Genomic DNA, 19,888 nt, shown 5'->3' with positions numbered 1-19,888 from the left:
CCCCCACCCAAACTTCACCATTAAATTAATAGCCCTCCTCCTACCCACATTACATTAAGAATCCTTTCCTCACACATCCAAGCTGTGTTGTGAGAGGTAGACTCCTCCTTTGGCTTTTCTTGCAGCCTGCACCTGGACAGCTTGTCCTCCTTCATGTCAAGTGACTCATATAATTATCAAATGACCTTAGTATATGTATGTATATATTGATTATCCCCAAAAGCCTAGTCCAGCAAAGCACTAGCACACCTGGATTTGTGGCAAGGCAACAGAGCTAGCATGAAGGTATATTACATTTTTCATTATGCATTTCCATATAAAGTATGTCCAGAGGAGGAGAGCTAATGGAATGAGTGGTGGTAATTTTCTCATTTTTCCATAATGCCCACTTTTAGAAATGCCCCTTCCCTAGGGGCAGGGAGAGAGTGTACACAATAAATAGAAAATCCAGGTATGAGCATATCATACTTCTCTGTGAACCATTTATATCCCAACAGCCTACTCCTCAATCCCCTTCTTTGTCTTAATCCTCTATTCCCCTTCAGCGCATTCTCTATCTTCCCTCTCACTCCTCATTCCCCACCTACTTAGCATCCTCAACCCCCTTCTCATCAGCGTGGTTTCCCTTTCTGGGCTGCCACTCTGCAACCCCCTCCATGTCCATAATCAATCTCCCCCTCCATGTCCATAATTGATCTTCACTTACCTTATGCGCAGGAGGCAGCGCAGCTCCTCTTCACACTGTCATCAGCGCGGCAGCTATGAAAGCCTGCAAGGCTCAAAAAACCCCTGAAAGCATATAGATCTTGTGCTGCCCCCTGTAAACCGACATTTGAGGGCAGCAAATATGAGCCACACAGAACCTGGTCCGGGGTGCCCCAGAGAAAGGGGAACCTTAATCTGGCTCTGATCAGGACGTGATGATGTCACGCCCGCCATGCAGTGAAAGAGAAATGGGGAAGATGCCAGGTCCCAGTCGCTGCCGGATTGGTAAGTATAATTTTTTTTTTTATTACTTTTTATTTTAATGGACGCCAGCGATCCCTGTTATCGGCATGGTAATTCCGCCTCTGGGTGAACTGGCGAAAGGGTCATGTGTGCCCAAAGTCATTGATGCTTGTAGGAAGTGAAGACTAGCTCATCTAGTCCAATCACACAGAAGTGCTACTTTAGCACAAATTGCTGAAAATGTTAATGCTGGCCATGATAGAAAGGTGTCAGAACACACAGTGCATCACAGATTTCTGCGTATGGGGCCGTGTTACCACAGATCAATCAGTGTGCCCATGCTGACCCTTGTCCACCACTGAAAGCGCCTACAATGTGCATGTGTGCGCCAGAACTGGACCGTGGAGCAATGGAAGAAGGTGGCCTGGTTTGATTTATCAGATTTTCTTTACTATCATGTGAATGGCTGGATGCTTGTACATCTTTTACCTGTGGAAGAGATGGCACCAGGATGCCCTATGGGAAGAAGGCAAGCCGGTGGAAACAGTGTGATGCTCTGAGCAATATTCTGCTGGGAATCCTTGGCTCCTGGCATTCATGTGGATGTTATTTTGACACATACCACGTACCCAAACATTTTTGCAGACCAAGTACACACCTTCATGGCAATGGTATTCACTGATGGCAGCAGCATTGCCACACATCAAAATTTGTTCAGGAATGGTTTGATAAACATGACAAAGAGTTCAAGGTGGTGATTTGGCCTCCAAATTCCCCAGATCACAATCTGATCGAGCATCTATGGGATGTGCTGGAAAAACAAGTCTGAGTCATGGAGGCCCCACCTTGCAGCAAAAGGAACTGCTACTAACGTCTTGATGCCAAATACCACAGGACACCTTCAGAGGTCTTGTGGAGTCCATGCATCAATGGGTTTAGAGCTGTTTTGGTGGCACAAGAGAACCTACACAATTTTAAGCAGGTGCTTTTAATGTGGTTAATCAGTGTATATATTTGATACATATACACACACATGGCAAAATATTCAAGCACAAATTGTAACTTGCAGTCTGAACAATAAGATTCCTTGCCTGTTGAAGGGGCACGTCCCAAAATACTTAACAGGAACACTTGTCTACCTGATCCTTCTCATTTGTGTAACATACAACATTGCCACATGCTTAATGCTACTTAATGCTATGTGCCAACTTGGAATATATATTCAATCATTTAAAAGGTCCACTTGATCTAAGCTTCAAAGCTGACAACCAATCCCACGGAGGCAACCAATGGTAGGAGCCCACATAATAGCCAGTGGAGGGAGTGTGGCCAGTTTGTGCACGGTAAAACTTGCATTTAGCAATAGCCCTTAAATTAATAATATACAGTAACATAACTTTAAGTGAACTATGAAATACGTTACTTAGTTTAAATATATATATAAAATAAATTAAGATTAGGGGTGTGCACCGGGCACTTTTAGTGTTTTGGGTTCTGATTAGCTTGAGGTTTTGGGTTCTGATTTGTTTTGCCAAAACACCTGACGAAAGGTTTTGGTTCTGATTTAGGGTTTTGGGTTCTGATTTATTTTTACGCTATTATTATCCTCAATAACATTCAATAAGAATCATTTCCACTAATTTCCAGTCTATTCTGAACACCTCACACCTCACAATATCTTTTTAGTCCAAAACGTTAACAACAAAAAACAAATGCAGCGCTCAAATCTAACTATCTCCCAATATGGGCTAGTGGAGCATAAATAGCAGATCACGAGTGGTCAAATATATAAAATAGTATTTAATGTCACAGTAAAATCATACATATATTACCTATTGATGCTTAAATGATGGTAATAGGGGGAAAGATATACAGAATCTACGTCACAGTGCACTGTGACATAGGATGATATAACAATTCATGGACTATAAAAAACCATATGTAATAGTGCTCATGAGTCTATATTGTTGGAACCACACCGCTACTATTAGAAATATGTATAACAGCTGTGTACCCTGTAGCCGATATTGTGGTCAAAAAAATATTAAAAATTGAGCATTGCTCTGCAAATCCTCCCAGAAAAAAAATGCTGATTATTGCCGTAGTTATTAGTCCACATATAATAATAAACTTCTTCCGATGAATAATAATATCTATATGGCCATATGTATAGCTCCGTACGGAGTAAAGATGATCTGAAGCCTCAGCTTCCAGTTGGTTTTATAGTATTAGTTCACCATGAAAAGTGTATTCCACTTCATACCCCATAGATGGAGAAAGACACATAAATGAGTAAGATATATTATAGTACTCACTGTCTCTGATTGAAAATGAGATGCGTCGTTCTACACACCCGTTAATTTATACCATTAGAGAATCATCTCCTTAGGATCGCTGTGTGTCCGATGGTTATAGATTGGAGTCCCACTCCTTCATGATGCAGACTGGAATCGTGGGTGAATAATAGTGCAGCCTTTTAGGCTTTAGCGGGATACTCTCACGAATAACTTCACGCACTGCATCAGATGATGGTGCTTGTGTAATCCGCGGTTCACAGCTGCGTGTGTAGCCGCCTCACCCACCACTGACTGTGGTGGAAGAAAGCTCCGAACGGAGAGAGGGGTAGGAAGAGACCGTAGGATTCCAACGGAGACAATTATTTACTTCCAGATTGATCCGGTGATGTCAACTCCTGTGTATGATGAGTGGAATATAGCCGGCAATTGATGCATGTAGAAAATGGATAAAAATAGCACAATACGGTACCAAATGTAATAAGAGACCAACTAAATAGTTGACTCTATGCCCCTAACGCGTTTCATTATGGAACGTAACTTCATCAGAGGGAATGACACACCTCACACCTCACAATATTGTTTTTAGTCCAAAACGTTGCACCGAGGTAGCTTTCTGGACTGCGTAGTGGAGTGGGCCCGGTACCCAATTTGGTACCTGGGCCACAATATATCACCCTCAACTGGTCTGAATTCCATTGCACAGTTGCCTGCTCCTACAACCTCTGCAGCATATACTGGGTGTAGTTCGAGCGCGTCAATACCTCTTGTTTTTGACAATGACAGGTCATTTTCATTAACTTTGGATTTGGCCCCAACACTGAATGTAGTTGATACTCATCTATCTGGACTGCGTAGTGGAGTGGCCCCGGTACCCAATTTGGTACCGGGGCCACAATATATCATCAAAGCGTACGAAGGGCTTCATCCACAAGAGCTACATGCTTGGTGGAATCGCAATGGTTTACCAGCTCCTCCCTCACTTTCTCTTGTAATATAGATTGCAGTACCTATTCTCTTGCACTGCTTAAAAATTGAATGTCGTAAATGTAATATAGATTGCAGTACCTATTCTCTGGAACTGCTTAAAGAATGAACATAGTAAATGTAATATAGATTGCAGTACCTATTATCTGGAACTGCTTAAAAATTGAACGTAGTAAATGTAATATAGATTGCAGTACCTATTCTCTGGAACTGCTTAAAAAATCAACATAGTAAATGTAATATAGATTGCAGTACCTATTCTCTTGCACTGCTTAAAAATTGAACGTATTAAATGTAATATAGATTGCAGTAGCTATTATCTGGAACTGCTTAAAAATTGAACGTAGTAAATGTAATATAGATTGCAGTACCTATTCTCTTGCACTGCTTAAAAATTGAACGTAGTAAATGTAATATAGATTGCAGTACCTATTCTCTGGAACTGCTTAAAGAATGAACATAGTAAATGTAATATAGATTGCAGTACCTATTATCTGGAACTGCTTAAAAATTGAACGTAGTAAATGTAATATAGATTGCAGTACCTATTCTCTGGAACTGCTTAAAAAATCAACGTAGTAAATGTAATATAGATTGCAGTACCTATTCTCTGGAACTGCTTAAAAATTGAACGTATTAAATGTAATATAGATTGCAGTACCTATTATCTGGAACTGCTTAAAAATTGAACGTGGTAAATGTAATATAGATTGCAGTACCTATTCTCTTGCACTGCTTAAAAATTGAACGTAGTAAATGTAATATAGATTGCAGTACCTATTCTCTTGCACTGCTTAAAAATTGAACGTAGTAAATGTAATATAGATTGCAGTACCTATTCTCTTGCACTGCTTAAAAATTGAACGTAGTAAATGTAATATAGATTGCAGTACCTATTCTCTTGCACTGCTTAAAAATTGAACGTATTAAATGTAATATAGATTGCAGTACCTATTATCTGGAACTGCTTAAAAATTGAACGTGGTAAATGTAATATAGATTGCAGTACCTATTCTCTGGAACTGCTTAAAAAATCAACGTAGTAAATGTAATATAGATTGCAGTACCTATTCTCTGGCACTGCTTAAAAATTGAACGTATTAAATGTAATATAGATTGCAGTACCTATTATCTGGAACTGCTTAAAAATTGAACGTGGTAAATGTAATATAGATTGCAGTACCTATTCTCTTGCACTGCTTAAAAATTGAACGTAGTAAATGTAATATAGATTGCAGTACCTATTCTCTTGCACTGCTTAAAAATTGAACGTAGTAAATGTAATATAGATTGCAGTACCTATTATCTGGAACTGCTTAAAAATTGAACGTATTAAATGTAATATAGATTGCAGTACCTATTATCTGGAACTGCTTAAAAATTGAACGTGGTAAATGTAATATAGATTGCAGTACCTATTCTCTGGAACTGCTTAAAAAATCAACGTAGTAAATGTAATATAGATTGCAGTACCTATTCTCTGGAACTGCTTAAAAATTGAACGTATTAAATGTAATATAGATTGCAGTACCTATTCTCTGGAACTGCTTAAAAATTGAACGTAGTAAATGTAATATAGATTGCAGTACCTATTATCTGGAACTGCTTAAAAATTGAACGTATTAAATGTAATATAGATTGCAGTACCTATTCTCTTGCACTGCTTAAAAATTGAACGTATTAAATGTAATATAGATTGCAGTACCTATTATCTGGAACTGCTTAAAAATTGAACGTGGTAAATGTAATATAGATTGCAGTACCTATTCTCTGGAACTGCTTAAAAAATCAACGTAGTAAATGTAATATAGATTGCAGTACCTATTCTCTGGCACTGCTTAAAAATTGAACGTATTAAATGTAATATAGATTGCAGTACCTATTATCTGGAACTGCTTAAAAATTGAACGTGGTAAATGTAATATAGATTGCAGTACCTATTCTCTTGCACTGCTTAAAAATTGAACGTAGTAAATGTAATATAGATTGCAGTACCTATTCTCTTGCACTGCTTAAAAATTGAACGTAGTAAATGTAATATAGATTGCAGTACCTATTATCTGGAACTGCTTAAAAATTGAACGTATTAAATGTAATATAGATTGCAGTACCTATTATCTGGAACTGCTTAAAAATTGAACGTGGTAAATGTAATATAGATTGCAGTACCTATTCTCTGGAACTGCTTAAAAAATCAACGTAGTAAATGTAATATAGATTGCAGTACCTATTCTCTGGAACTGCTTAAAAATTGAACGTATTAAATGTAATATAGATTGCAGTACCTATTATCTGGAACTGCTTAAAAATTGAACGTGGTAAATGTAATATAGATTGCAGTACCTATTCTCTTGCACTGCTTAAAAATTGAACGTAGTAAATGTAATATAGATTGCAGTACCTATTCTCTTGCACTGCTTAAAAATTGAACGTAGTAAATGTAATATAGATTGCAGTACCTATTCTCTGGAACTGCTTAAAAATTGAACGTAGTAAATGTAATATAGATTGCAGTACCTATTCTCTGGAACTGCTTAAAAATTGAACGTAGTAAATGTAATATAGATTGCAGTACCTATTATCTGGAACTGCTTAAAAATTGAACGTATTAAATGTAATATAGATTGCAGTACCTATTCTTTAGAACTGCTTAAAAAAAAAATTATTATTAATTTTGTATAATTTTTAAAATATATATTTTTTTACTAATTTTTAAGAGATTTTAATAATTATAAAATTTGTATGGACTTAGCACAACAAAGCACAGGACTAAAGCAACACTGGACTCAGCAGGACAGACACTGGCCAAAGCACCACTGGACTCAGCAGGACAGAGCACAGGACAAAAGCACCACTGGACTCAGCAGGACAGAGCACAGGACAAAAGCACCACTGGACTCAGCAAGGACAGAGCACTGGACACAGGCATAAAGCACCACTGGACTCAGCAAGGACAGAGCACTGATCACGCAGGAGCACCACTACCCTACACACCCTCCCTCTTCCCTGATGTCAGGCGAAATGAAGATGGCGGCCGCAAGGTGAGTATTTATGACATCCGAGTCTCGCGAGATCCGACCCGAGACTTGGATGTCATAGCCTCGGTTTGGCTTCGTTTGGCGCCCGGAAGTTCCCGAAGAGTGCTCGGATCCCGTCGGGTGGGCTCGGATTAGCGGAATCCGAGCCCGCTCATCCTTAATTAAGATATAGTTTAAAATAAAATGTTCAATACATGCAATAAGCACATAGCCTGATTTAGTTCTTGATGTCTGAAGTTGATTCTTGTGACGTGAATACATGCAGTTCAATACTGTGCATTCTTCCATGCATAATGGACACATTTAGTTCTGTCCGTATCTTAGATTTTAAGCCTGTAATGGCAAAATGGGGACAGATAAGCGTAACTTGTGTAAAGTAAGGGTGTGTACACATAAATGTAGCACACACCCCTGGAGATGCAACGTAATTACACTTGGACACATCCCCTGTGCAGGTACCTGAGGCCTACTGTACAGATACATGATGATAATGACAGCAGCAGTACTATCTAGCCGCTGTTTGTGTATTGACCCCTCCAGCTGATAGTACGTCATTTATGCATTGCAGCTATATTATGTCAGTCAGTTTCCTGTTCTTAGCTGACAGGAGTGGAACCAGGTGTGATCTTCTCCTGCTGTTGGCCATCCACTTCAATGCGCCATACTTTCAGAGATACACTTCTACATACTTCTGATGTAGCGCATGGTTATTGGAGTTGTTGTTGTCTCCCTGTCGGTTGAACCAGTCTGGCCATTCTCCTATTAACCTTTCTCATTAACAAGGCATTTTTGCCCACAGAACTGCCGCTCACTGGATGTTTTTTGTTTTGCGCACCTTTCTCTGTAACCTCTAGAGACTGTTGTGCATGAAATTTGCAGCAGTTTCTGAGACACCATCCCATCTGTCACCAACAATCATTCCACGGTCAAGGTCACTTTGGTACCATTTCTTTGTATTCAGGTGTTAGATCAACAACAACAACTGAACCTCAATGCTTTAATGCATTAGGTTGCTGCCACATGATTGGCTGTTTGGATATGTGCATTAATGAGCAGGTGAACAGGTATACCTAATACATACCTAATACAGTACTACTAAGAAAAAAAACAATATAACATTTACTTTACTGAAATGTAAAAGAAAAATTTATTGCAACATAATGGAAACCTGATGTTTGCCTTAGTCATGAAGGGTTAAACAAGCCTTAATGGCAGATTTACCACAAGTGCTCCAGGTGAGAGGGATCTCTTAGCAATAACACGCTCGACCAGGCCCAACATTTTTGCTTTGTCTGTTTCTAGTCAGGTCTCTTTGCTTGGTATAGACATCTCAGCAGAGGGCTTATACAGCTTTCAGTATGCCGCAATAAAAAATGGCAGCAGTGGAATGATTTATTTCTTTGCAGCTTTGTTTTTACTCGCCTTTTCCTCTGTACACTAAAGTGGATGATCTATATTAATTAGGGATGAGCGCACTCGGATTTATGAAATCCGAGCCCACCCGAACGTTGCGGATCCGAGTCGGATCCGAGACAGATCCGGGTATTGGCGCCAAATTCAAAAGTGAAACTGAGGCTCTGACTCATAATCCCGTTGTCGGATCTCGCGATACTCGGATCCTATAAATTCCCCGCTAGTCGCCGCAATCTTCACTCGGGCATTGATCAGGGTAGAGGGAGGGTGTGTTAGGTGGTCCTCTGTGCTGTTTAGTTCTGTGCTGTTTAGTTCTGTGCTGTTTAGTTCTGTGCTGTTTAGTTCTGTGCTGTTTAGTTCTGTGCTGTTTAGTTCTGTGCTGTTTAGTGCTGTGCTGTGCTGTGCTGTTTAGTGCTGTGCTGTGCTGTGCTGTGCTGTGCTGTGCTGTGCTGTGTTCTGCAGTATCAGTCCAGTGGTGCTGTGTGCTGTGCTCTGTCCTTCTGAGGTCAGTGGTGCTGCTGGGTCCTGTGCTGTGTCCTGTTCAGTCCAGTGGTGCTGTGTCCTGTGCTCTGTGCTTCTAAGGGCATAGTTATTTCCCCAATATTCCCCTGTGTTTAAAAAAATAAAAAAAAGTTTTTTTAAAAAATACCAAAAACTACTTTAATATTTTTTAATTACCACAAAATTTTCACAACCAATCCTGCAGTATAAGCCCATTGGTACTGCAATATTACCAAGTTCACACATTCAGCTGTAAAAGTCCAGTGGTACTGCAATATTACAAAGTTTACACATTCTGCAGTATCAGTCCAGTGGTGCTGTGTCCTGTGCTCTGTCCTGCTGAGTTCCGTAGTGCTGCTGGGTCCTGTGCCGTGTCCTGTTCAGTCCAGTGGTGCTGTGTCCTGTGCTCTGTGCTTCTAAGGGCATAGTTATTTCCCCATTATTCCCAAGTTTTTAAAAAATAAAAAAAAATAAAAAAAAAGTAAAAAAAAATAAAAAATTTAAAAAAAAAAAAAATATATAATAATTATAACCAAATTTGCAAAACCAATCCAGCATTATAAGTCCATTGGTACTGCAATATTACCAAGTTCACACATTCTGCAGTATCAGTCCAGTGGTACTGCAATATTACAAAGTTTACACATTCTGCAGTATCAGTCCAGTGGTGCTGTGTCCTGTGCTCTGTCCTGCTGAGTTCCGTAGTGCTGCTGGGTCCTGTGCCGTGTCCTGTTCAGTCCAGTGGTGCTGTGTCCTGTGCTCTGTGCTTCTAAGGGCATAGTTATTTCCCCATTATTCCCAAGTTTTTAAAAAATAAAAAAAAATAAAAAAAAAGTAAAAAAAAATAAAAAATTTAAAAAAAAAAAAAATATATAATAATTATAACCAAATTTGCAAAACCAATCCAGCATTATAAGTCCATTGGTACTGCAATATTACCAAGTTCACACATTCTGCAGTATCAGTCCAGTGGTGCTGTGTCCTGTGCTCTGTCCTGCTGAGTTCCGTAGTGCTGCTGGGTCCTGTGCCGTGTCCTGTTCAGTCCAGTGGTGCTGTGTCCTGTGCTCTGTGCTTCTAAGGGCATAGTTATTTCCCCATTATTCCCAAGTTTTTAAAAAATAAAAAAAAAGTAAAAAAAAATAAAAAATTAAAAAAAAAAAAAAATATATAATAATTATAACCAAATTTGCAAAACCAATCCAGCATTATAAGTCCATTGGTACTGCAATATTACCAAGTTCACACATTCTGCAGTATCAGTCCAGTGGTGCTGTGTCCTGTGCTCTGTCCTGCTGAGTTCCGTAGTGCTGCTGGGTCCTGTGCCGTGTCCTGTTCAGTCCAGTGGTGCTGTGTCCTGTGCTCTGTGCTTCTAAGGGCATAGTTATTTCCCCACTATTCCCAAGTTTTTTAAAAATAAGAAAAAAGTAAAAAAAAATAAAAAAATTAAAAAAAAAAATAAAAAATAATAATTATAACCAAATTTGCAAAACCAATCCAGCAGTATAAGTCCATTGGTACTGCAATATTACCAAGTTCACACATTCTGCAGTATCTTGTGCTACATATAATGGAGACCAAAAATTTGGAGGATAAAGTAGGGAAAGATCAAGACCCACTTCCTCCTAATGCTGAAGCTGCTGCCACTAGTCATGACATAGACGATGAAATGCCATCAACGTCGTCTTCCAAGCCCGATGCCCAATCTCGTAGTACCGGGCATGTAAAATCCAAAAAGCCCAAGTTAAGAAAAAGTAGCAAAAAGAGAAACTTAAAATCATCTGAGGAGAAACGTAAAGTTGCCAATATGCCATTTACGACACGGAGTGGCAAGGAACGGCTTAGGCCCTGGCCCGTGTTCATGACTAGTGGTTCAGCTTCACCCACGGATCTTAGCCCTCCTCCTCCTTCCCCCCCCCTACAAAAAATTGAAGAGAGTTATGCTGTCAGCAACAAAACAGCAAACAACTCTGCCTTCTAAAGAGAAATTATCACAAATCCCCAAGGCGAGTCCAAGGGTGTTGGTGGTTGTCAAGCCTGACCTTCCCATCACTGTACGGGAAGAGGTGGCTCGGGAGGAGGCTATTGATGATGTAGCTGGCGCTGTGGAGGAACTTGATGATGAGGATGGTGATGTGGTTATTGTAAATGAGGCACCAGGGGGGGAAACAGCTGATGTCCATGGGATGAAAAAGCCCATCGTCATGCCTGGTCAGAAGACCAAAAAATGCACCTCTTCGGTCTGGAGTTATTTTTATCCAAATCCAGACAACCAATGTATGGCAATATGTAGCTTATGTAAAGCTCAAATAAGCAGGGGTAAGGATCTTGCCCACCTAGGAACATCCTCCCTTATACGTCACCTGAATAACCTTCATAGTTCAGTGGTTAGTTCAGGAACTGGGGCTAGGACCCTCATCGGTACAGGGACACCTAAATCCCGTGGTCCAGTTGGATACACACCAGCAACACCCTCCTCGTCAACTTCCTCCACAATCTCCATCAGATTCAGTCCTGCAGCCCAAGTCAGCAGCCAGACTGAGTCCTCCTCAATACGGGATTCATCCGAGGAATCCTGCAGCGGTACGCCTACTACTGCCACTGCTGCTGTTGCTGCTGTTAGTCGGTCATCTTCCCAGAGGGGAAGTCGTAAGACCGCTAAGTCTTTCACCAAACAATTGACCGTCCAACAGTCGTTTGCCATGACCACCAAATACGATAGTAGTCACCCTATTGCAAAGCGTATAACTGCGGCTGTAACTGCAATGTTGGTGTTAGACGTGCGCCCGGTGTCCGCCATCAGTGGAGTGGGATTTAGAGGGTTGATGGAGGTATTGTGTCCCCGGTACCAAATCCCCTCGAGATTCCACTTCACTAGGCAGGCGATACCAAAAATGTACAGAGAAGTACGATCAAGTGTCCTCAGTGCTCTTAAAAATGCGGTTGTACCCACTGTCCACTTAACCACGGACATGTGGACAAGTGGTTCTGGGCAAACGAAGGACTATATGACTGTGACAGCCCACTGGGTAGATGCATCCCCTTCCGCAGCAACAGCAACAGCTGCATCAGTAGCAGCATCTACAAAATGGCTGCTCATGCAAAGGCAGGCAACATTGTGCATTACAGGCTTTAATAAGAGGCACAACGCTGACAACATATTAGAGAAAATGAGGGAAATTATCTCCCAGTGGCTTACCCCACTTAGACTCTCATGGGGATTTGTGGTGTCAGACAATGCCAGTAACATTGTGCGGGCATTAAATATGGGCAATTTCCAGCACGTCCCATGTTTTGCCCACACCATTAATTTGGTGGTGCAGCATTACCTCAAGAGTGACAGGGGTGTGCAGGAGATGCTTGCGGTGGCCCGCAAAATTGCTGGACACTTTCGGCATTCAGCCAGTGCCTACCGCAGACTAGAGGCACATCAAAAAAGCTTGAACCTGCCCTGCCATCACCTCAAACAAGAGGTTATGACGCGCTGGAACTCCACCCTCTATATGCTGCAGAGGATGGAGGAGCAGCAAAAGGCCATTCAGGCCTACACAGCCACCTACGACATAGGCAAAGGAGTGGGGATGCGCCTGAGTCAAGCGCAGTGGAGACTGATTTCCGTGTTGTGCAAGGTTCTGCAGCCATTTGAACTTGCCACACGAGAAGTCAGTTCCGACACTGCCAGCTTGAGTCAGGTCATTCCCCTGATCAGGCTGTTGCAGAAGCAGCTGGAGAAAGTGAGGGAGGAGCTGGTAAGCCATTGCGATTACAGCAAGCATGTAGCTCTTGTGGATGTAGCCCTTCGTACGCTTTGCCAGGATCCGAGGGTGGTCACTCTTTTAAAGTCAGAGGAATACATTCTGGCCACCGTGCTCGATCCTCGGTTTAAAGCGTATGTTGTGTCTCTGTTTCCGGCGGACACAAGTCTACAGCGGTGCAAAGACCTGCTGGTCAGGAGATTGTCCTCTGAAGAGGACCGTGACATGCCAACAGCTCCACCCTCATTTTCTTCCACATCTATGGCTGCGAGGAAAAAGCTCAGTTTTCCCAAAAGAGGCACTGGCGGGGATGCTGATAACATCTGGTCCGGACTGAAGGACCTGCCAACCATTGCAGACATGTCTACTCTCGCTGCATTGGATGCTGTCACAATAGAAAAAATTGTGGATGATTACTTTGCTGACACCATCCAAGTAGACATGTCAGACAGTCCATATTGTTACTGGCAGGAAAAAAAGGCAGTTTGGAAGCCCCTGTACAAACTGGCTCTATTTTACCTGAGTTGTCCCCCCTCCAGTGTGTACTCGGAAAGAGTTTTTAGTGCAGCGGGGAACCTGGTCAGTGAGCGGCGAAGGAGGTTGCTTCCTCACAACGTTGAAAAAATGATGTTTATAAAAATGAATAATCAATTCCTCAATGAAGTACAGCACTGCCCTCCAGATACTACAGAGGGACCTGTGGTTGTGGAGTCCAGCGGGGACGAATTGATAATGTGTTATGAGGAGGAAGTACACACTGTAGGGGGAGAGGAATCAGAGGTTGAGGATGAGGACGACATCTTGCCTCAGTAGAGCCTGTTTAGTCTGTACAGGGAGAGATGAATAGCTTTTTTGGTGTGGGGGCCCAAACAAACCAATAATTTCAGCCAAAGTTGTTTGGTAGGCCCTGTCGCTGAAATGATTGGTTTGTTAAAGTGTGCATGTCCTATTTCAACAACATAAGGGTGGGTGTGAGGACCCAAGGACAATTCCATCTTGGAACTTTTTTTTTTGCATTATATGACCAAGCAACAGTCGTTTGCCATGTTCAAAAAGTAAAACCAAATGTAAAAAAATTCAAGAAATTAAACCAAAAGTAAAATGCCGTGTCATAATTTAAAACAAGAGGTATTGACGTGCTCTAAAACTACTGTATTGTTGTTTATATTTTATAAACACTACACTTGAAAGCTTGAGTCTTTCAATAGAAAAGTAACTGTCCATTGCACGAATATTTGCAACAGGGACAATTTTAGGGTTAAGAAAGTCAACTAATATAATAACACTTCGACGCTGTGTGTCTTTATAAACACTACACTTGGAAGTTGGAGGAGGTATTGTGGCCCCGGCACCAAATTTACTACCGGGGCCACTCCACTGTGCAGTCCATATTTAGGTGTATCAGATATTAAACAACGGTGACAGTTGATGCCCAATTTTTTAATTATATTGTGGCCTCGGTACCAAATTGTGTACCGGGGCCACCCCACTACGCAGTCCAGATACTTGTTTGGTGGAATTCAGACCAGTTGAGGGTTTTATTATTATATTGTGTGGACCACTCTATCTATACCACACTACAACTCTATACCACTCTATTTCCTACTTTAATTCTATTTCATACTTTAATTCTATTTCCTACTTTAATTCTATTACTAATTAATTACCATAAAGAGGAACAAAATAAACCAATTTTACCAAAAGTATAATATGACTTAGACTTACAAACACTACACTTTAAAGATCGTGCCTTTAAATGAAAAAGTCAGTCTTCATTGCACGACTATGTGCAACAGGGACATTTTTTTGGGTTTACAAAGTCAAACAATAACACTTCGACCCTGTCTGTCTGGGGTCTCTCAATGACGAATTGTCTGTAGCATGTTTGGAGGAGGTATTGTGGCCCCGGTACCAAATTGTGTACCGGGGCCACCACACTACGCAGTCAAGATACTTGTTTGGTGGAATTCAGACCAGTTGAGGGTTTTATTATTATATTGTGTGGACCACTCTATCTATACCACACTACAACTCTATACCACTCTATTTCCTACTTTAATTCTATTTAATTATATTTCCTACTTTAATTCTATTACTAATTAATTACCATAAAGAGGAACAAAATAAACCAATTTTACCAAAAGTATAATATGACTTAGACTTACAAACACTACACTTTAAAGATCGTGCCTTTAAATGAAAAAGTCAGTCTTCATTGCACGACTATGTGCAACAGGGACATTTTTTTGGGTTTACAAAGTCAAACAATAACACTTCGACCCTGTCTGTCTGGGGTCTCTCAATGACGAATTGTCTGTAGCATGTTTGGAGGAGGTATTGTGGCCCCGGTATCAAATTGGGTACCGGGGCCACCCCACTATGCAGTCCAGATACTTGTTTGGTGGAATTCCGACACGTGGAGGGTTTTTTAATTATATTGTGGCCTCGGTACCAAATTGTGTACCGGGGCCACCACACTACGCAGTCAAGATAGATAGATGCGTATTGCGTATCATAGATAAAGTACATTCAGTGGTGTGGGGCAAATTGAAAAATATTCCAAATGCACTGACATTATCAAAAACAAGAGGTTGTCACACGCTAAAACTCCAACATGTATATGATGGAGAGGATGGAGGAGCAGCCGTATGTGTAGTGTAATGCAGATCTGTTGAAGGTTTTTTATATATTTTATTGTGGTGCCCAGTGCCCACTCCTCTACGCAGTCCAGATACATTTATTGGTGCGAATCATAAAAGTTCAGGGTTTTTAATATATCTTGTGGTGACCCACTCCTCTACGCAGTCCAGGTACATTTATTGGTGCGATTCATAAAAGTTCAGGGTTTTTAATAGATATTGTGGTGACCCACTCCTCTACGCAGTCCAGGTACATTTATTGGTGCGAATCATAAAAGTTCAGGGTTTTTAAGATATCTTGTGGTGACCCACTCCTATACGCAGTCCAGGTACATTTATTGGTGCGATTCATAAAAGTTCAGGGTTTTTAATAGATATTGTGGTGACCCACTCCTCTACGCAGTCCAGGTACATTTATTGGTGCGAATCATAAAAGTTCAGGGTTTTTAATATATCTTGTGGTGACCCACTCCTCTACGCAGTCCAGGTACAATTATTGGTGCGAATCATAAAAGTTCAGGGTTTTTAAGATATTGTGGTGACCCACTCCTCTACGCAGTCCAGGTACAATTATTGGTGCGAATCATAAAAGTTCAGGGTTTTTAAGATATTGTGGTGACCCACTCCTCTACGCAGTCCAGGTACAATTATTGGTGCGAATCATAAAAGTTCAGGGTTTTTAAGATATTGTGGTGACCCACTCCTCTACGCAGTCCAGGTACAATTATTGGTGCGAATCATAAAAGTTCAGGGTTTTTAATATATTGTGGTGACCCACTCCTCTACGCAGTCCAGGTACAATTATTGGTGCGAATCATAAAAGTTCAGGGTTTTTAATATATTGTGGTGACCCACTCCTCTACGCAGTCCAGGTACAATTATTGGTGCGAATCATAAAAGTTCAGGGTTTTTAAGATATTGTGGTGACCCACTCCTCTACGCAGTCCAGGTACAATTATTGGTGCGAATCATAAAAGTTCAGGGTTTTTAAGATATTGTGGTGACCCACTCCTCTACGCAGTCCAGGTACAATTATTGGTGCGAATCATAAAAGTTCAGGGTTTTTAATATATTGTGGTGACCCACTCCTCTACGCAGTCCAGGTACAATTATTGGTGCGAATCATAAAAGTTCAGGGTTTTTAATATATTGTGGTGACCCACTCCTCTACGCAGTCCAGGTACAATTATTGGTGCGAATCATAAAAGTTCAGGGTTTTTAAGATATTGTGGTGACCCACTCCTCTACGCAGTCCAGGTACAATTATTGGTGCGAATCATAAAAGTTCAGGGTTTTTAAGATATTGTGGTGACCCACTCCTCTACGCAGTCCAGGTACAATTATTGGTGCGAATCATAAAAGTTCAGGGTTTTTAAGATATTGTGGTGACCCACTCCTCTACGCAGTCCAGGTACAATTATTGGTGCGAATCAGAAAAGTTCAGGGTTTTTAAGATATTGTGGTGACCCACTCCTCTACGCAGTCCAGGTACATTTATTGGTGCGAATCATAAAAGTTCAGGGTTTTTAAGATATTGTGGTGACCCACTCCTCTACGCAGTCCAGGTACATTTATTGGTGCGATTCATAAAAGTTCAGGGTTTTTAAGATATCTTGTGGTGACCCACTCCTATACGCAGTCCAGGTACATTTATTGGTGCGATTCATAAAAGTTCAGGGTTTTTAATAGATATTGTGGTGACCCACTCCTCTACGCAGTCCAGGTACATTTATTGGTGCGAATCATAAAAGTTCAGGGTTTTTAATATATCTTGTGGTGACCCACTCCTCTACGCAGTCCAGGTACAATTATTGGTGCGAATCATAAAAGTTCAGGGTTTTTAAGATATTGTGGTGACCCACTCCTCTACGCAGTCCAGGTACAATTATTGGTGCGAATCATAAAAGTTCAGGGTTTTTAAGATATTGTGGTGACCCACTCCTCTACGCAGTCCAGGTACAATTATTGGTGCGAATCATAAAAGTTCAGGGTTTTTAAGATATTGTGGTGACCCACTCCTCTACGCAGTCCAGGTACAATTATTGGTGCGAATCATACAAGTTCAGGGTTTTTAATATATTGTGGTGACCCACTCCTCTACGCAGTCCAGGTACAATTATTGGTGCGAATCATAAAAGTTCAGGGTTTTTAATATATTGTGGTGACCCACTCCTCTACGCAGTCCAGGTACAATTATTGGTGCGAATCATAAAAGTTCAGGGTTTTTAAGATATTGTGGTGACCCACTCCTCTACGCAGTCCAGGTACAATTATTGGTGCGAATCATAAAAGTTCAGGGTTTTTAAGATATTGTGGTGACCCACTCCTCTACGCAGTCCAGGTACAATTATTGGTGCGAATCATAAAAGTTCAGGATTTTTAAGATATTGTGGTGACCCACTCCTCTACGCAGTCCAGGTACAATTATTGGTGCGAATCAGAAAAGTTCAGGGTTTTTAAGATATTGTGGTGACCCACTCCTCTACGCAGTCCAGGTACATTTATTGGTGCGAATCATAAAAGTTCAGGGTTTTTAAGATATTGTGGTGACCCACTCCTCTACGCAGTCCAGGTACATTTATTGGTGCGATTCATAAAAGTTCAGGGTTTTTAATATATATTGTGGTGACCCACTCCTCTACGCAGTCCAGAAAGATACCTTGTTGCAACGTTTTGGACTAATAACTATATTGTGAGGTGTTCAGAATACACTGTAAATTAGTGGAAATGCTTGTTATTGAATGTTATTGAGGTTAATAATAGCCTAGGAGTGAAAATAAGCCCAAAAACTTGATTTTTAAACTTTTTATGTTTTTTTCCAAAAAAATCCGAATCCAATACCTTAAATCCGAACCGAGACCTTTCGTCAAGTGTTTTGCGAGACAAATCCGAACCTCAAAAATAACGAAAATCCGGATCCAAAACACAAAACACGAGACCTCAAAAGTCGCCGGTGCACATCCCTAATATTAATAGAGTCAGACACATGTTGCATCATTTTGCAAATGTCTTACTATGGTGTAACATACAACACATAGGTTTATGGTAGCTTTCCATTTTTTTAAGTTATTTTCATTTTTGAACAATATGTTATGTTTATGATGACCTGGTGAAAGTTGTTTGTGTTGGGTAAAGCCAGGAGAAAAATGTTAAAAACTTTATTACTATTTAATACAAATCATTTTACAGCCAATTTATTAGTTCTTATGGTGGAAACTGTGTTACTTTATTTTTCAAAATATTGGTATATTTGCTGTTATAGAGTATTTAAGGTTATTGCTTACCTTTTAGTACATGGCTTATTCCCAAACACATCTATTGGCACAGACCATTCATACATCTTGTGTGCTGACATTCAATTTCATTGTGTGCTTTCAGACTTCAGTAGGCTTAAAGCAACATGATGTAGGTAAATAGGATTAGAGGAGGCTCTAAGGCTGCGGAAAACATATGAGCATTACTTATGAAACTTGTTGAAATTGTTATTGTTCTCATGGCTTTATATAACTGCTATTATGGCTTCACAGTTGCACACAGACGCAGATCGTGGGGAAGGACGAGCCAAGTACCTCCTGACAGGAGAAGGAGCTGGTTCGGTGTTTGTCATTGATGAAAAAACTGGGAATATCCATGTCACAAAGTCCCTGGATCGGGAGGAGAAGGAGGAGTATGTGCTGTTGGCACAGGCTGTGGACAAACTTACACTCCGACCTCTTGAACCCCCCTCCCAATTCATCATCAAGGTGCAGGACATTAATGACAACCCCCCTGTTTTCCTGCACCCTCCCTACAGGGCCTCTGTGCCGGAGATGTCCAACGTAGGTGAGGGGGGAACTGAGGTCTTTGTGTTAGAGATAATTTAACTTTTAGACGCACAAGGGTCCAGATATGATGGTTAGTTAGCCATTATACCGGTATGAGAGTTCCATGGAGATAAGTGGGAATTAACAAACATAACAGTTAGTGCAGACAAATCCAAACAGAATTAAGATACCTATTGAAAACAGGAAATCCAACAAGCTGAGTATGAACTGTTTAATACTAGACAGGACAACACACCTGGGTATATAACTCCTATATCATTATCAACTTAAAATAAACCTAAAATAGTTTATCAGATATCTATTAATAGTTATAATTATGACCGTTGCTTAACAATTTTAGTTGTATTTGATGTAACAAACATTTACCAAAGTGGTTACTATTGAAAAGTTTTTTGTTTTTTTTAATAGAACACATAAAACTTAGTTATGTACTTCAGGAATTATATTTTTCAGGGACAAAAATAGAAACAACATTTTCTTAGAAAACAATCC

General features: G+C 40.5%; 1 protein-coding gene across 1 annotated transcript in view; it reads left to right on the top strand.

The window, feature by feature from the left end:
* CDH24 (cadherin 24) overlaps positions 1–19,888 on the top strand; it is a 59,480-nt gene that overhangs the window by 11,418 nt on the left and 28,174 nt on the right. The window contains exon 3 of the mRNA XM_075211386.1: positions 19,100–19,394. Coding sequence (XP_075067487.1) covers positions 19,100–19,394 — 295 coding nt within the window. The remainder of the gene's footprint in view (positions 1–19,099; positions 19,395–19,888) is intronic.

The sequence above is a fragment of the Mixophyes fleayi genome, chromosome 1, assembly GCF_038048845.1.
Source record: "Mixophyes fleayi isolate aMixFle1 chromosome 1, aMixFle1.hap1, whole genome shotgun sequence".
Taxonomy (NCBI): domain Eukaryota; kingdom Metazoa; phylum Chordata; class Amphibia; order Anura; family Limnodynastidae; genus Mixophyes; species Mixophyes fleayi.
The sequence above is the reverse complement of the archived record's forward strand: the minus strand, read 5'-3'. Positions and strand labels throughout refer to the sequence as shown.